At 48.3% G+C, this 15,480-nt stretch overlaps 7 protein-coding genes across 7 annotated transcripts; 6 read left to right on the top strand and 1 right to left on the bottom strand.

Annotated features, from left to right (window-relative positions):
• The first annotated feature begins 20 nt into the window (after positions 1 to 20).
• HD556DRAFT_1393950 (uncharacterized protein) lies at positions 21 to 600 on the top strand. Its single transcript, XM_041303630.1, has 2 exons — positions 21 to 238; positions 294 to 600. The coding sequence occupies exons 1-2, from the start codon at positions 163 to 165 to the stop codon at positions 440 to 442; spliced, it is 225 nt and encodes a 74-aa protein (XP_041157060.1). The 5' UTR covers positions 21 to 162; the 3' UTR covers positions 443 to 600.
• An 839-nt stretch (positions 601 to 1,439) lies between these two features.
• Positions 1,440 to 2,905, top strand: HD556DRAFT_1393962 (uncharacterized protein). The gene is given in 8 exon segments (XM_041303631.1): positions 1,440 to 1,532; positions 1,588 to 1,706; positions 1,757 to 1,918; positions 1,989 to 2,064; positions 2,122 to 2,250; positions 2,310 to 2,491; positions 2,545 to 2,752; positions 2,763 to 2,905. The coding sequence occupies 7 exon segments, from the start codon at positions 1,457 to 1,459 to the stop codon at positions 2,728 to 2,730; spliced, it is 930 nt and encodes a 309-aa protein (XP_041157061.1). The 5' UTR covers positions 1,440 to 1,456; the 3' UTR covers positions 2,731 to 2,752; positions 2,763 to 2,905.
• Positions 2,906 to 4,084: 1,179 nt separating this feature from the next.
• HD556DRAFT_1242881 (uncharacterized protein) lies at positions 4,085 to 4,513 on the top strand (the record flags this gene model as incomplete). Its single annotated transcript, XM_041298324.1, has 1 exon — positions 4,085 to 4,513. One exon carries the CDS (start codon positions 4,085 to 4,087, stop codon positions 4,511 to 4,513), a length of 429 nt encoding a protein of 142 aa, XP_041157062.1.
• Positions 4,514 to 5,176: 663 nt separating this feature from the next.
• Positions 5,177 to 7,127, bottom strand: HD556DRAFT_1491530 (PIG-U-domain-containing protein; the record flags this gene model as incomplete). Its single annotated transcript, XM_041308799.1, has 9 exons — positions 5,177 to 5,696; positions 5,761 to 5,885; positions 5,950 to 5,993; positions 6,043 to 6,142; positions 6,194 to 6,455; positions 6,509 to 6,609; positions 6,658 to 6,827; positions 6,879 to 6,943; positions 6,998 to 7,127. The coding sequence occupies 9 exons, from the start codon at positions 7,125 to 7,127 to the stop codon at positions 5,413 to 5,415; spliced, it is 1,281 nt and encodes a 426-aa protein (XP_041157063.1). The 3' UTR covers positions 5,177 to 5,412.
• Positions 7,128 to 7,488: 361 nt separating this feature from the next.
• Positions 7,489 to 8,901, top strand: HD556DRAFT_1529150 (uncharacterized protein; the record flags this gene model as incomplete). Its single annotated transcript, XM_041309402.1, has 5 exons — positions 7,489 to 7,705; positions 7,758 to 7,817; positions 7,865 to 7,924; positions 7,978 to 8,160; positions 8,214 to 8,901. The coding sequence occupies 5 exons, from the start codon at positions 7,489 to 7,491 to the stop codon at positions 8,768 to 8,770; spliced, it is 1,077 nt and encodes a 358-aa protein (XP_041157064.1). The 3' UTR covers positions 8,771 to 8,901.
• A 2,259-nt stretch (positions 8,902 to 11,160) lies between these two features.
• HD556DRAFT_747540 (uncharacterized protein) lies at positions 11,161 to 12,052 on the top strand. Its single transcript, XM_041311493.1, has 2 exons — positions 11,161 to 11,239; positions 11,293 to 12,052. Exons 1-2 carry the CDS (start codon positions 11,209 to 11,211, stop codon positions 11,847 to 11,849), a joined length of 588 nt encoding a protein of 195 aa, XP_041157065.1. The 5' UTR covers positions 11,161 to 11,208; the 3' UTR covers positions 11,850 to 12,052.
• Positions 12,053 to 12,450: 398 nt separating this feature from the next.
• On the top strand, positions 12,451 to 14,273 carry HD556DRAFT_1310871 (uncharacterized protein; the record flags this gene model as incomplete). Its single annotated transcript, XM_041300466.1, has 8 exons — positions 12,451 to 12,552; positions 12,790 to 12,846; positions 12,908 to 12,973; positions 13,137 to 13,155; positions 13,333 to 13,392; positions 13,452 to 13,535; positions 13,586 to 13,639; positions 13,699 to 14,273. 8 exons carry the CDS (start codon positions 12,451 to 12,453, stop codon positions 14,271 to 14,273), a joined length of 1,017 nt encoding a protein of 338 aa, XP_041157066.1.
• Between the last annotated feature and the right edge of the window lie 1,207 nt (positions 14,274 to 15,480).

Here is a 15,480-nt window from a genome sequence, read left to right on the forward strand (position 1 = left end):
AGATCTTATCCTCGATGAAGTACATATATATGGACTCGTGCAGCGATGAACCACCTTGCAGTACTTTGTAAAATTTTGTGCGGTTTATATTGACTCGAACGGCCGTGGTCCGACACCACTTAGGACACTAATTTTCTGCAGATTCGTGCATCCATTTTTGTTATGGGTTCAACAGACATTGACATACCACTGGATGCCGCTGCCATCATGTCAACAGCTTTGGAAGGCATATTATACGGTAAGTGATGCAATGAGTGTACCCGTTTCATGCCCACCAAACTAGCATCTTTCAGGGTTTTCAGGTCTCATGTTTATAGGTACGCATCTGGGCATTCACCTACAAAAAACACACGAGGGACGTCAATCGGCAGTCGCTGCAGATTCTTTACTGAGCAATACGGTTGGATTTTTTTGCGTCAGAATTAGTCCTTTGGGGTCGTAGGCCCTATGTTGGACATGTTTTGTCATATGCTTTCCCCTCGTATGTACGGTTAGATTTTCGCTGCTCGATTCCGATGCCATCTACTAAAGGCTCCCGAGCACATAATCAATCATTCGTGTCGATGGGCTGGTGAAGTCTCGCGACACATTTCACAGGCGGCCCAGCGGTATTATCTGCAGACGTCAAACAAAAAACGTTCATGGCCAGGAATGTGGTGAATATCATGCAAACTCTGCTTGCCGACGGGGTAGTGGTAGGATCCAAACTTCACCTGCCAGCTTGTGGCTTACAGAAGTCCCCTTTCCAACCAAAAGATCCATCGGTGTTGCATCCTTTGGCAATCTATCGGGGTTATAATACTACCATGCCCTGTGTGGTGTGCAGTTGCAGGTTTGGTTGCCATTATCCTCAGAAAGTGTGTGCTCTGACGTTCAAGTTGTTTTTGAAGTGCGTGGGACCCATATCATAGGCTTGTGACTGTACAGAAACCTCCCATCGACGCGCTCACACACGACTAGATGCTGTCGAATGAACTACAGTGTATTGTCGTTCCAGCATCGCAAAGACCGTAAAAAGATGACCATGATATCAGCACAATCCTATCATTCTGAGGCGGCGAGTTCGTAAATACTGTTATTCGGTCCCTTTTCTGCCCGATCAAGTCATCGAAGTATTTTAAACCTTGGACTATAACCGCTGACCAACGCAGGTGGCCAAACACACCTCAACTCACCCCACCTCGGCTTATTCTTTATTCTGCATCTTCCAAGGACTTTCGCTTGCTCGGGGTTTGAGCTTGCGGGAGATAAGAACGAATCACACTAGCGACTTCTGATTTCCACGACTGGGCGTATCATGCCGTTTTTCACGATCAACATCACTGCGCATCTATGTGGTTCCGAGGAAGCTGATATTAAAGTTATCTATAGCCACTTCGTAGCATCATATAACGTAGGTGGCTAGCGATGCTATCCGCACCGTCTTCATACCCAACTTGAAGGTATCATTTTCGCCATGGCTTCAACAGACACTGGCATGCCGCTGGATGCCGCTGCCATCATGTCAACAGTTCTGGAAGGGATCTTATATGGCGAGTGTTGCAATAAGTGTATCCGTTTCATGCTCACCAAACTGACATTTTTCAGGCTTTTCAGTTCTCATGTTTATAGGTACAATCTGGACATTCACCTATAAAAAACGCATGAGGGACGTCAATCGGCCGATCGCTGCGGTTGCTGTCTTTCTGTTTTTACTGAGTACTATGGTTAGGTTTTCGTCACTTGAATCTGATGCCATCTGCTGAAGACCCCTAAGCACATGGTCATAGACATTATTCGGGTCGAAGATGGATTGGTGAAGTATCGTAACACTTTTCCAGGCGGCCCAGCGGCATTCTTCGCAGACTATACCCAAGAGACGTATGTGGTCAAGACTACGGTGATTCTCATGCAAACTCTGCTTGCCGACGGGGTAGTGGTAGGATCAAAACTTTACCTGCCAACTTGAAACCCTCATAGCTTATAGAAATTCCCTTTCTGACAAAAAGGTCTATCGATGTTACGTCGTTTGGCAATCTGTCTGGGTTGCCATCCTACCGTGCATGATGTGGTGTGCAATTGCAGGTTTGGTTGCCATTATACTCAGAAAGTGTGTGCTCTGACGTTCAATCTGTTTCGAAGTGTGTGGGAGTTATATGGTCTACGATCTTTCACTGGCTAGTGATGCCGAAAGTGTGTTCACTAACCAGTCTGGACGTTGGGTCGCGGCGTTCATTGTCTTTACTTTTGCAACCAATTTGGTCAGTTCAGGTAAGTACATTGCTGCATAAGCGCGATATCGAGACACTTGTGAACTCAAACATGTGTAGGATTGCTGGCATACCGCATATGGACGATCGAACGCAGTGTCTCTACAATTCGTACCAGGAGGGGTATAAGGCCTATTGTGCGCGTGCTTGTGGATGCTGCTGCTTTATACTCTGCGACCACCTTCTCCGCGATAATATGTTTTGCCCTTTCGAACAATGGCACGTATGTCATAGGAGATTTGGTAATTCCACTATCAATACTCGAAATAAAAATCATTGAGCTTCAGTCAACTAGATCAATCCGATCATCTCAATTGCCTTCTACATGGTGTTTATTCGCATCGCAATCAATAAAGATACTCAAAAATTCCTTTCGGTTGTTCCTGGGACAATTGAAACAGACCGAGAAATCCCGCTGCATTATCCTATGCAGACTTTGCAGATTGCATGCAGGGATGATACATCCTCCTGGCTAAAATAGCGATTCATACATTCAGCCTGATTTAAATCCCTTTCGTACTTTCTTATTTCGGATGGTAGCTCCGTCATTCTAGGCTTCATCGGGAACGCCAAAATATCTGACTGTACTTTTACCTTCTACTTGTCTGAATAGGGTTTGTGATAAATTATCTGCGGAAATAGGTGTTATCAACTTGCGGTCTAACTGCTTTTTAGCCAGTCATCGAAGGTCTGATGCCACGGAAATTGGCTCAGAGCTCTCGATCAGCAGTGTGCTGCTTCGGAGCACGGTGTCACGTCCGCCCATGTCCGACAAATCCCATCCATGTCCATGTCGCGTCAAGCCTGCGAGTCAATGATGCCGCATCAAGCCTCTGAGTCAATTATGCCGCATCACGACCGCGTCAATGATTTCAGCATCCTGGTCGTTTGCATGGTCTTGCGCTCCGTTGAGATGTTATTCTGATGGCCATGTCTTGTATCTGAAATTTATTGCAATGCACTAGTAACTTCTTACCGTGTAATCCGAGTCTGTTCTGGCTAGTGCATTTGTTCGGCTTGTTTCGTTGTGCAGTGTGGACCATCTAACCTACAAATCCAGGCAATTCTTTCATCACTCTCTGACATGAGGTTATTGTACAGGATGTCACACGTCACGATGTGCATATAAAGGTCCAGGGAGCGATAAATTAATAATATACTCAACGTGCTGCGTCATATGTATTTGCTGAACAAGACCGCCGGGACGTCGACAGGAACCCAGTATAGAATGTTGAGCTGGGACTGGGTTTATAACGAGATCCGATTGACGGGGCATTTTTGGGCCCGCCACGCGGCAGACACGGCAAGCTACGCCCAATTTGGTGACGTAGTCTAACTTGAAGCAAGTGCTGGTCATGGTTTCAACTCAACTCCAAACGGCGGGCCTGACTGTACTGGGCCGTCATCGATTCATCGACGAGAAATGTGACAATATGCCATGTTTATGAAGACCTGCAGATGTTCCTCCCGAGCTCAGTGCGCTTCTTTAATCTTACAGGCCCAGAACACCGCCGGCTGTGCGATAACGGGAATCATTTAAAAGAGGCAACATCGACAATTCATTTGATTGGGCTATTGATTGTATGCCGGGAGCAGCAATTGGTAGTTCACCCATAGCGCACACCATATTCACATTCTGACATGTTGCACCCACACGTCAGAGCCACTCGCCAAACAAAATTACCAGGGCTTGGGTATAAATCTGGGTCATTGGCGAACTTAAACCCCACATTCCTCCGTCTTTGCTCAGTCAATCTCGGTGAGCACAATCCAGCGTCGTTCGAACTGCAACTTACCGAATCCCGCAGCCATATTGTAATATGCCTGCCCCAGTCATGTATTTTAACGTCGAAGTCGTCCAATTCTGGCAAGGGCAGAAAGAGCCCCTACGGCCCTACCCACTTCACTGGGTGATCTATATCCCAACCGGTCCCAGTATCGGGAACACATACCACATCCTAGGAAACATGGACACCTACACCATAGATTTCAGACGCAATCAACCATACCCACACCCAGACGCATGGCGCGGAAGCTTCGCCGTTGGAAAAGTAGCTGCCCATCAGCTAACCCTAATGGAACGACACCTGGCAAGCATTCCTATCGCGCGTCACGACCCCAGATGGAACTGCCAAAGCTGGGTGTGGGAGGGTCTCAGGCATCTTCGACACCAAGGTTTCAATATCAGCTGGGAGATCAGACTTTCAGATCTTCAAACGCAGATGTACTGCTTGCTGGAGGATTGGGAATACGGCCGAATTTAAAGAGGGCGGGGATCTGGGGTGAGAGGGCTTTGCGGATGGTTGATCAAGTTGTTGTTCAGCGGGAACGCTCACCATAAAGTTAAGATATCAGCATCTGCACTCTGCGTTTGTATTAACACCGGCATCATAGACATCGCTAGTGACCTTTATTGTCTTGATCAAGAGAAAGTATCCCTCAACGATCAAGTTCTGTGGTGCTGACAGGCCGAAGCGAAGTCTTGTTTCATCGTTGTCATACCACAAAACGTGCTATGACCATCAATCCCTCGCATTAGGAGAGAGCCGACTTGCATCGCTCATGTGGAACATGTGAAGGAGACGTTGTACAAGTAGTGAGTAGTACTTCAGGACTCCGATGTGCGCTTTACAGAATGGACGACCGTCTGCCTTCTATTGGTCTGTCCATGGGAGACTAAGTTGAGCCCTGCCAACCAGTTGATCCGAGAAATAACGACTGCACACGAATGAAACACGAGGGCGCTTTGGAATTTTGAATCAGAAGCACTGTAATTCAAAAAAACCTCAAACATCCTTGTGTCTCCGGAAACGACTAATTATAAATGACAAGTACACTCACCTCTGAAGCTGAACATCCCATAGGCCATGAGCACATAAATTCCCACCTCGGCCACTGCTCAGCGCTCAAGCGTGTGCGACACTGTACGGATCTCCCATGAGTAAAGCCTCGAGCCGACTGAGCGAAGTCCTTCGCGGTGAGCGCTAGCCTGTAGGTAATTGGGTGACGTTACTGTGCACAAAAAGAAGTTGTTCAGCCGAGTAGTAGAGTGACCCAAATTATGGCAAACAGTCACTGCCGACTCGGATCTGGGTATACATATCTGGTACTTTCAAAATATGTACGCAAAAACGGCAACCAGCCTCGAATAATTCTTCACTCCTCACTGTTGTACCACCTCCCACCACACCACCTTGCCCTCACCCTCGCCTTTCTCACCATCTACCTTTTCCTCAGCCCATTCTTTTGCATCTCCCACAGCAATCCGCATCCCCGCCCAGCATGCATCCACAAGCCCTGCACCACCCGCCATACCCATAACAAGACTCGCAGCATAGTAAAAATTCGCGTTCCCACGGCCTTCGCTCACCCAGAGTACATGTTGAAGCGGGAGGAGGAGCGCAGCGTGTAGGTGGAGGAGTGTAGTGATGATGGGATGTCGGAGGTCTGGAAGAATGCGAGTGAGGTGAGTACGAGACGGGGTAGGGTTGTAGGAGGGAAGGGGACTTACAGCCATGTACTTCGGGGAAGATCGATATCATACTTAGGAACAAGCCTGGGTCTGCGAGAGTCAAGTACGCTTTGAACGTCCCCAGGACGCCTATGAGGAGGAACGCGGCATAGAGCGGATCGTGTCTACAGATGGGGTGCATCAGAACCCATGAAGACTAGCACGTATATATTATCAAGAATGTCTTACTGAAACTTTATGCAGATAGGTAATATGTATATGACAAGGTGGACCTAACTATGCAGTTAGATGGCATGCATGTACGAAGAGATGAGAACGCACAGAAAAGACCATGAGGAAGAATGGTCTGAAATGATCGAACATCTCAGTGAAGAAGTACCACCAAAGACCAGGGTTAGGCGTGAGGTCTGGTAGCGTGAGGCTGGGATGCTGTGTTTATGAACCATCTGTCAGGGATTGGAAGTCGACTTACGTTGCGCCCCACGACGCCCTGACCCAACTCCAACTTCCTCCCGTAATAATACATGCCGCGCCTACAAGGACGAGCCAGTATAGTGTGAACTCACCAAAGAGGAACGGTATACGCTTGAGGTTGCCATGAAAAGGACGCGGTGAAGCGAGGTGCGACACAGGAGAGGAGACGAGGACCATGAAGATTGGAAGAAGTAGAAGGATGGAGGATGGGGTAAGGTGAACTGCGAATGTGATAGCGAGGAGAGCAGAAGACACTTTGCCTGGAATTGAAGAATGCGTGTGAGCCAACTTGGACGGACGCGTTGGGACGTACCTTGAGATGCAAACATGAGAGCAAGGAGGGTAAGGGTATTTTCGAATGTGGATGTGGATAGGGCAAGTGATGGAAGGAGGAGGTAGGGATTCAGCAAGTAGCTGCGCGGTGCGTTAGGTGCGTACTCGAAATATAGTGGTAGATCGTACACGCTTGTGATGAGATTTTCTACATTGGACCTCGTACCCTTTTGAAATGATAAACCCTGGCGTGCGCGCCATATGCGGAGAAGCGCCCATGCTCCCACAGCATCAGATATAGCCCATATAATTGGGAGTGGAGGTACTATGGTTGAAAATAAGGAGAGTAGGAGAGGAGACTACGGTGCAGATGGTTAGTCCATGACATTTGGTCCACTGAAATGTCATACATGGTGAAATGATCCTCCTGTATATGGATCAATATTGTTATCGAGAAGCCAGAGACCTTCTTTCACTAGTATTAATATGCATTAGCAATAGAATCGGCTGGCAGTGCTTTGGCACATACAACGAAGGTAGGAGGTCAATGGCGAGCTAAGTTGATGGTCATGTTTGAGGAGATTTTGACCTGGAAGAGGTAGAACTGCGAGCAGAAGGCGAAGACATACCAGAAATGAAAACGCTGGTGGTGTGTTCATCGCGTTTTGGTCACTTGCAGGAGTGTTTTGGCGCTGAATGTATAAAAGGCAAGTGTCGTTTATCTGGGTGGCAGTGTGGCAGTGCTCAACTGGCAGTAGCACCTACACTCGCTGGGTTATGAAGGCAGGCAGTTTCCACATTTATATTGTTAAAAATGATGGAGGGTAACTTCTTTTCACAGCACGGCAGGTCAGCTTGGTTTCACATGGTTCGATTGGATGTTGCGTCCAATATCTGCACTCAAAAGTAAAGCGGGCAAGGCTTTGCCATACTGTTATCCGATGGTATATAATCTCCTCTTCACCAGGATGCCTCCTCTTCCAGCCTCCAAAGTCATAGAACACCAACACCGCATCCCTCATGTATTTTTCAACTCGTCCTCGATGGGATATCCCTGATCCCAACACCTTCCCTCCAGCTTTGCACAATGCTCGCTACAAGGGGTGGCCCAACCCTCCAATACAGCTTCCCAATGTCGCCCCACCTTCGTTCAAGAAGCCCGCTAAACGGCACGTCACATTTGACCTCAACACCCCGTCAAATCGTCGTCCCGTTGACGGTAACGCCATTCATACCCGTAAGCAACTATTCATGTTCTACATGTGGTTATCTGTCTCAACCGTTATCAGAACCTTACTCGGTTCATCTTCAATATGACACTCACCCACGCGCGAATTCTGGGGCGCAAGGTATTTTCCCTCTCCTTCGTTTGACCCTAAACCCATTTTTTCTGTAGGTATCATGTGGCCAGTTGAACACCAACACCATGATGTTTCTAACTCGTGCACGTGGAACGGTAGGCTCTTGTGGTTGATTCCGGTTATCATACAATCTGATTCGATGATAAAGGTGGCGCTCACCAGAATCCATCTCTCCAAGGTGTTTTTGAGACGCGTACTGCCGCGATTAAACGTAAACGTCCCCGTTCGTTTAGTTACGGCTGCCAAGATGTTGAATTGCGTACTTTCCTAGATGACCCTGCACGACGAACAAAGAATTCAATCCCACTGATCGATAAGGACACACAAATCGGTGCGGTCCAGACCCAGTTTGTAATCTGGATTGATCTTGATGCCTTCCATCAGCCTACCTCCTCGCAGCACCATGCGCGCAACTGGTATATGATCTGCGATACCCACCCAACTCTCTCTACTTTCCACCATCATCTTCATATGCAGGATGGGGATCTGAGTTCCTTCGAGTGCCACTCACGCGAGCACGGCACAACCGAATACGACTGATCAGCCAAGACTTTCCCTGGGCGTTCAACATCGGCCCTGAACCCAGTGCCGCAGAACAGGGTGTGACGTGTCTTGATGTCCTCAATGCGCTGCACGCTGCATTGCAACGTCCACTCTCAGATACAGAATGGGGAGCCGCTGCGCAGGATAAACAAGCGAGCCTCATCAGAGCGCGCGATCGTCGGCTAAACATGAAACCTACTTTGTGGCTACGATCTGTATCGAATGCAGATACACAACCTGCGCGGCGAGAGCCTCTAATACTCCGTGTGGACTGGCTTGGGTCTCGTGTTGCGTTTGGGGGGCTCGTCAAGGATGAGGCGTTTGCAAAGAGGAGACTCATTCCGGGTGCGGGAGAGCCACCTGAGACGTGGGTTGTGAGGTTTAAGAGCTTATCATAATAATATTCATCTCTGGACGAAATGTACATACCTTTTATGTGTCGGTTTTTGAGGTTTCGAGATATGAAATTGGTTCTGCACGTCATAGGGGCTATTGCTCCTCATATGGCAAGGTTTCCGATAACCGAGACCAGGACTGTTACTTCAGCATCCAATTTTAACTCGTGTTCAACTTTGGCGTTCGCTCATAACTTTGAGCTTCACTGCGCGCACTAGTACTGAAGAAGAGCGACCTGCGTACATCCACGATGACGATCGCGGGATTACAGCACTGTCACAGGTCCAGGCAACCCTCGAGTGACCTTCCTATTTTTTTAAACCGGAAATCAGATACTAGGCGCTACTCCACCCACTTCCGAACGCCGCAAGTACTCGTCACAACTACGTCTTGAACCTATACCTCCTCCTTCAATCACTCTACCTTGTTTATTTTCTCGTACTGAAGCAGAACAGCCCATGGGAGTAGAGGCATCGGAGGAAGTTGGAAAATGGGAGAGGGGAAGAGACGGCTGAGAAAGATGTGCAGCACATGGCATTTCAGACATGTACGTGATGAAAAGATTGTCTTACTTCTATGTAGATCAAGATTTCCTGTCGAGATTGTGGATGAATTAGATGGAGAGTCAAGATGGCCACTGTGCACGCGGCCGGTGCGGCGGAAGTTTTCCTATGGTTAGTTGCATATATCAAGATCCGGATGCTCCTGGAAATGGTAGCAGAAGATGCCATAAGGAAGAGTTCGAACGTTCCAGCACCAGCGCTACTGGGACGTCGTGGGACGTGCGCTAATTGCCGGTTTTGTTGCTGGACTCATCAGGATCTCCAAAATGGAGACGTGTATACTAATACTATGAGCGCGTTTACTAGGGCCTGCCGCTTTAGCTCGAGACTTTGATTTTCTAGCTCCCGTAGAGCGCAAGACAAACATGCTTAAGCAAGTGCATACTTGGACTTCCGGAGCCTGCATGTCATGAAGGGCCTTGGAGGAGTGCAATCCGAAAGTTTAGGTGACTGTGACAACGATGCGGCATGTATTCTGTCATCCACACTATGGGCCACGCAAATCTGACAGGTCGTTTGATTGATGCAACCTTTAGGAGCGTGCGATTCAAAAGAGTGTACGGCCGTCATATAGGATGCCGGCTATATATCAGCTACTAGGAGCTCCGTTTCTCACCCTTTTTTTCGGGATGGTTCCTCTGGTGTCTGTCAAAGAAAGAAGGCGACCCCTTCAAATTGCAATGCCCCTTCAAGTTGCAGTGCCCCTTCAAGTTGCAATGTGTCATTTCCGCAGTTCTGCTATGTCGTACCGCTAGTCCAGAAGGGTCTCTCATTATCAAAACTCCATTGGCGTTCGGTTGAGGTAGGGAAAGTCAGATGCATTGCACGCCTATTATGACTCCACTCGCCAGGTCTAATGCAGGCAAGTTTTTTCCGCAATTTATGTTGTCGGTACTGACATGGGTTATAGATCTTGCAGCACAGTATGCAGGTCAACTTTATCGTAATTGGACATACATTTTTTGCACTCAAATGTTACAGCGGTGTGCGAAATTAATGGCAATCGCAAAAAGATTCCTTTCTGGTCAATCATTACCTGGCGAAAATTATAAAGGCAATGCCCGTAAGTCCTTGTGATTTGGAACTCATTCCAAACTCTTTTATCAAGCGCTCATTCCAAACGGGGGCGAGTGTGTGGCTGTACTGATATAGGACTCGTGGAACTCTTTCCCTTTTGCCCGTAAGGTCATCCCAACGTATATAATCCTTCCTCATCACAATACCTTGAGCATCCCAAGTCTCCATACACTATCACCTTCTCCCCATGTTTTCCACAGATTTCCCCTCTTCGCAGTATGTTACTCTCAGATCCAACACCTCGCCCCCAGCCTTGCACAATGCTCGATATTCAGGATGGGTCCAACCCCCAATACAACTTCCCAGTGTTCCTTTTACTGTTGATACCTCCTCACGTCATCCGCATGATGTTACTACCATCAATGGTAGTTGCAGTTCTAAATCTATTCGGTTCCATGCTCATTTGTTACTAGGACCTCATCCCTATAGAATCTACCCTTACACGAATTCCGGAGCGCAAGGTGATTTTCTTTTCTATGGTTCTACTTTCAAGCTTAATCTGCTTTGTTAGCATCCGCTGATATAATGGGTCATGCTGACCTTCAACCCCGGAACGTCTCTCATTCATGGACATGGAACGGTAGGCTATCTGTTGCCATCTGTTCAGATTTATTATACAATCTAATTTGGGTGATAAAGGTGGCGCTTATACTCTGTCTCTCCAAGGCGCTTCTGAGATGCGTCCCACAGCTCAACATGATACAGAGAACACGGGGCTCATATGTATGCGTTCTCCTTCGTTGTACTAACTTGCAAGATGTTCAATTGTGTGTTTTCTAGACGGCCATTCTACACAACAAATGATGCCATCAAACCTTGACACCCAAAAGGGTACGGCTTAGACGCACTCGTGGTTATGGATTGATTCTTATACATCCCACCAGCCTTCCTGCATCCGTTTCTTGCGCCACCATCTGTACCATTGATATACGATCTGCGCTATTCGCCCACCTCTCTCCGTTTTCCACCATCATCTCCATTTGCGGACTGCGGGTACAAATTCCTCCGCGTCCCACTTACGTCAGAGAGGCCCAGGCAGATACGGCTCATCAGCCCATACTTTCCTTGGGCGTTTGATATCAGCCCAAGTGCCGGAGAGGCTGTGACGTGTCTCGACGTTCTCTCTACTCTGCACGCTGCATTGCAGTGCCCGCTTACAGACACCGAGTGGGGAACCGCTGGAGACGATAAACGTGCAAGTCTCATCAGAGCACGCGACCGTCGTCTGTGGATACAGCTTGCGTTACATGGGAGCTCAAATCCTGCGGTACACACTAGACCTACAGTGCAACGAGAACCACTGCTACTCCGTGTCGACTGGCTTGGATCCAGCGTTGCATTCACGGGGCTTGTCAAGGATGAGGCTTTTGCGAGCAGGAGACTCATTCCGGGTGGCAGGGAGTCCCCTGAGACATGGGTAATGAAGTTCCATAAATTATAACGTCCGGAGAAAGTGTACAATCTTGTACATCACAGCTCCCACGCACAGACACGGAGTAGGGTACTATTGGAGACGATATATGTGCTAGTCTTATCAGAGTATGCAATCGCCTAAGGAAACAACCTGCGTTAAAGGGGAGCTCAAAGTGCGCGACACAAACTAGATAGGTATCTATTTATGTGGTGAACTTTTCATTTAGCGCCGAGACACCGCATCACGGGTCCATGTAGCGAGAGCCGCTGCCACTCCGAGTCTGTATCAACTGAATCGCACACTGTATTCCTGGGGTCTGTCAAGTCTGTCAAGGATGATGCGTTTCCGAGGAGTCTCATTCCGGGCGGTGGGCAACCACCTGAAACATGGGCGGTAAAGTTCCGGAGACTGATAATTTCGTTCGGATGACAAGTACAAAGTTGTTTACTGAGATCGTGAGACTGGCATGCCCGTCACAGGGGTTATCGCATGTAGCTAGGTTTCTGAAATTTATTTCGACTCTCGCGCTCAATCTATTAGAATCGCGTTCGACAATCTGACTGGCTTTTCAAAGCCTCACTGAAGAAGAGCATATTTTTCAAGTTTCCTAGTCATTCGTTGCTGCAACATGATCAGTGAACTGGTGAAGTACACGCACCCCGCCTCATGTATGATCTCGTCGATACTGTGGGATATCTTAGAGGGGGCCACCGGTGGAAGTGGCACTACGGTAGAAGATTGAGTTGGCGTCAAGTGACTCAGAGTGTTCCACCAGCAGTATGGATTACAGGTGCACCGGTGAACAAGCGGTGCCAGTGAAGCCGAATGACCATCGGACATTTAAATATAACACGGGTCGCACAATATTGTCTTCGAAAGCACATGATTGAATGACGTACAGAGCACTCAGTGCTGTCAGTGTGGAATATTTTAAACTTTAAGTGCATTTGATTTCGGCTCTTTCCAGGTATCCGTCTATGTCCGGCTGTCCGATATCTTCGCCTGTGACCACGACGACGACGTGGTCAGGTTCGAATCTAACCACAGCTAACACTGAACTCTCTTAACGTGAAACTATATAACAGGCCACCCCCGCAATGCCTCGTCATCTCACTCATGCTTTCTACAACCTGTCCTCCCTGGTACTCCCAGTGGGTTACCCATAATCCTACTATCTTACCTCCATCTTTTCACAATGCTCGCTACGCAGGGTGGCCCCACCCCCCAGTGCAGCTTCCCTATGTTACTTCACCTCTGTCAACTGCATTGCATGACGACGCTGTAGTAAACAATATCCCCTCGCATCGTCCGCAGGTTAACGCCGCCTATACCCGTGAGCTGTGATTATCTTCTATAGCTCTCGGTTCTCTGCTCAGCTGTTGTTGTTAGAGTGTTCAAGTTATTCTGTTCATTCCCAATATGAACCTCCCTCACGCACGAATTTGGGGGTACAAGGTACTCACCTTTTCCATGATCACACTTTGAAATCAAGCTCAATTTGTTCGGTTAGCATCCTCAAATACAATAAGTCCTGTCGATCGCAACATACCTAATTCGCGGCCATGGAATGGTGGGTTCTTCGTCGTTGAATCTGATCACCATATGACCTGACTCGCCTGATATATCAAGGTAACGCTCGCGCTCCATTTATCCAAGATGCTGTTGATATGCACCTCACAACTCGACTCGATGCAGAGAACACGCGGCTCATATGTACGCTTCTTGGCTTTACTAACTTGCAAGGTGTTCAATTTTTCTTCTAGATGATCGTTCTGTGCCACGGATAATGTCATCAAACGTTGACGAAACCCAAAATGGTATGCCTCAGACACAACTTGTGATCCCCATCGTTCCTCTGACTCATACCTCTTATTAGCCTATCTCCACCCACTTCTCTCGATGTCATCTATACCACTGATATACGACCTGCGCTTTCCGCCTGCATCTCTCGCGTTTCCATCGTCGTCTCCATACGCAGGCTATGGGTACGAGCTACTCTTCGTCCCACTCACCCCAGAACGGCCTAGACAGATACGGCTCATCAGCCCAGACTTTCCCTGGACATTTGACATCGGTCCTGACCCCAGTGCCGGAGAAGAAGGCGTGACGTGTCTTGACATTCTCACTTTCCTCCACGCTGCATTGCAGCGCCCACTCACGGACACGGAGTGGGGCACCGCTGGACGTGATAGACGTGCGAGTCTTATCAGAGCACGTGATCGTCGCCCAATGATTTCCGCAGCACGCACCAGGTCAACAGCGAGGTCTGCACCCGGCGTACCAGCACCAAATCCTGCGCAGCGAGAGAGGTTACTGCTCCGTGTCGATGGGCTTGGATCTCGTGTTATGTTTGCGGGGCTTATCAAAGATGAGGCATTTGCAAGGAGCAGACTCATTCCGGGTGGTGGGGAGCCACCTGAGACTTGGGTGGCGAAGTTTCAGAGGTTATGATTTTGAATGTCCAGGAGAAAGTGTACCAACATTGTATTGATAATTTGCGAAATTGACTAGGCTAAGCTTAATTCATGTTACCTTCTTGGTAAATGCCGAGAGGCATGTTGATGCTGTCCTATGCTGGTACCTGGCAGCCGACGGTCTTGATATTAATAGTATACAATAACAGGGGCGGACATTCCCAACCCACAGCCTGTCAACCCCAGAGCAACATTGACCAGCAATTATCCATTCGATCACCCTCTAACTACACGCGCCCACCACGTTCCACAGGTTATAGGGCTTAGGTAGGGAGTCACAGGTGTCTTGCGCAAGATCTATACATTGTTCAATGTCCCTCTCGTCGAAACGAAAGAACTTCTTGCTCATCGTTGACGACGTGCCAGATCATCCCAGCATCTTCTCATTTCAAGATGGCCTATCATCTCCGAGTCGGTCAATGTTGTTACCCCTCCCCGGCATACCGGTTCTTGCATGTTCAACGCCATGGGTTTTGTCACGCATTCAGGTCGTGTCCCCCGGACGACATATCCTCAAGTGGTTGCTTGCCCGCTCTGGTAAATAACCATCACCCTTCTCATTGCTCAGAAACGTAGGAATCTCTCAGAGTTAGACTACTCGATGATAGATTGTCGACTTCTTTAGGTCTCGTGTTGCGTTTAGGGAGCTCATCAAGGATGAGGCGTTTGTGAGGACTCATTCCGGGTGCGGGAGAGCCACCTGAGACGTGGGTTGTGAATTTTAAGAGCCAATAATAATAATCATGTCTGGACAAACCTTTTATGTATCGGTTATCGAGATGGTGAGACATGAAATTTGAAATTGGTTCTGCGCGTCACAGGGGCTATTGCTCCTCATATGGCAAGGTTTCCGATCAACGAGGACTCGGTTAGTGGGTCCAATTTTGAATCTTTCACGTTCGCTCGTAACTTTGAGCTTCACTGCGCGCAGTAGTACTGAAGAAGAGCATCCCACGATGACAGTTGTGGGATTACAGCACTGTCACGGGTCCAGGCAACCCTCGAATGCGAATGACCTTCCAATTTTTTTAAACAGGAAATCAGGTACTAGGTGCTACTTTACCCACTTCCGAACGCCGCAAGTACTCGCCACAACCACGTCTTGAAGCTATGCCTCCTCCTTCAATCACTCTACCTTGTTTATTTTCTCGCACTGAAGCAGGAACAGCCCATGGGAGTAGAGG

The sequence above is a fragment of the Suillus plorans genome (genome assembly GCF_016647745.1).
Source record: "Suillus plorans strain S12 chromosome Unknown HD556scaffold_53, whole genome shotgun sequence".
Lineage (NCBI taxonomy): Eukaryota > Fungi > Basidiomycota > Agaricomycetes > Boletales > Suillaceae > Suillus > Suillus plorans.

Coding starts and splice junctions, on each gene's coding strand:
- HD556DRAFT_1393962 (XM_041303631.1), top strand. CDS start 1,457: ATGGCTTCAACAGACACTGGCATGCCGCTGGATGCCGCTGCCATCATG. Junction 1,533..1,587: donor TCTGGAAGGGATCTTATATG/GCGAGTGTTGCA, acceptor GACATTTTTCAG/GCTTTTCAGTTCTCATGTTT. Junction 2,251..2,309: donor AACCAATTTGGTCAGTTCAG/GTAAGTACATTG, acceptor AAACATGTGTAG/GATTGCTGGCATACCGCATA.
- HD556DRAFT_747540 (XM_041311493.1), top strand. CDS start 11,209: ATGATGCCATCAAACCTTGACACCCAAAAGG. Junction 11,240..11,292: donor AAACCTTGACACCCAAAAGG/GTACGGCTTAGA, acceptor ACATCCCACCAG/CCTTCCTGCATCCGTTTCTT.
- HD556DRAFT_1393950 (XM_041303630.1), top strand. CDS start 163: ATGGGTTCAACAGACATTGACATACCACTGGATGCCGCTGCCATCATG. Junction 239..293: donor TTTGGAAGGCATATTATACG/GTAAGTGATGCA, acceptor AGCATCTTTCAG/GGTTTTCAGGTCTCATGTTT.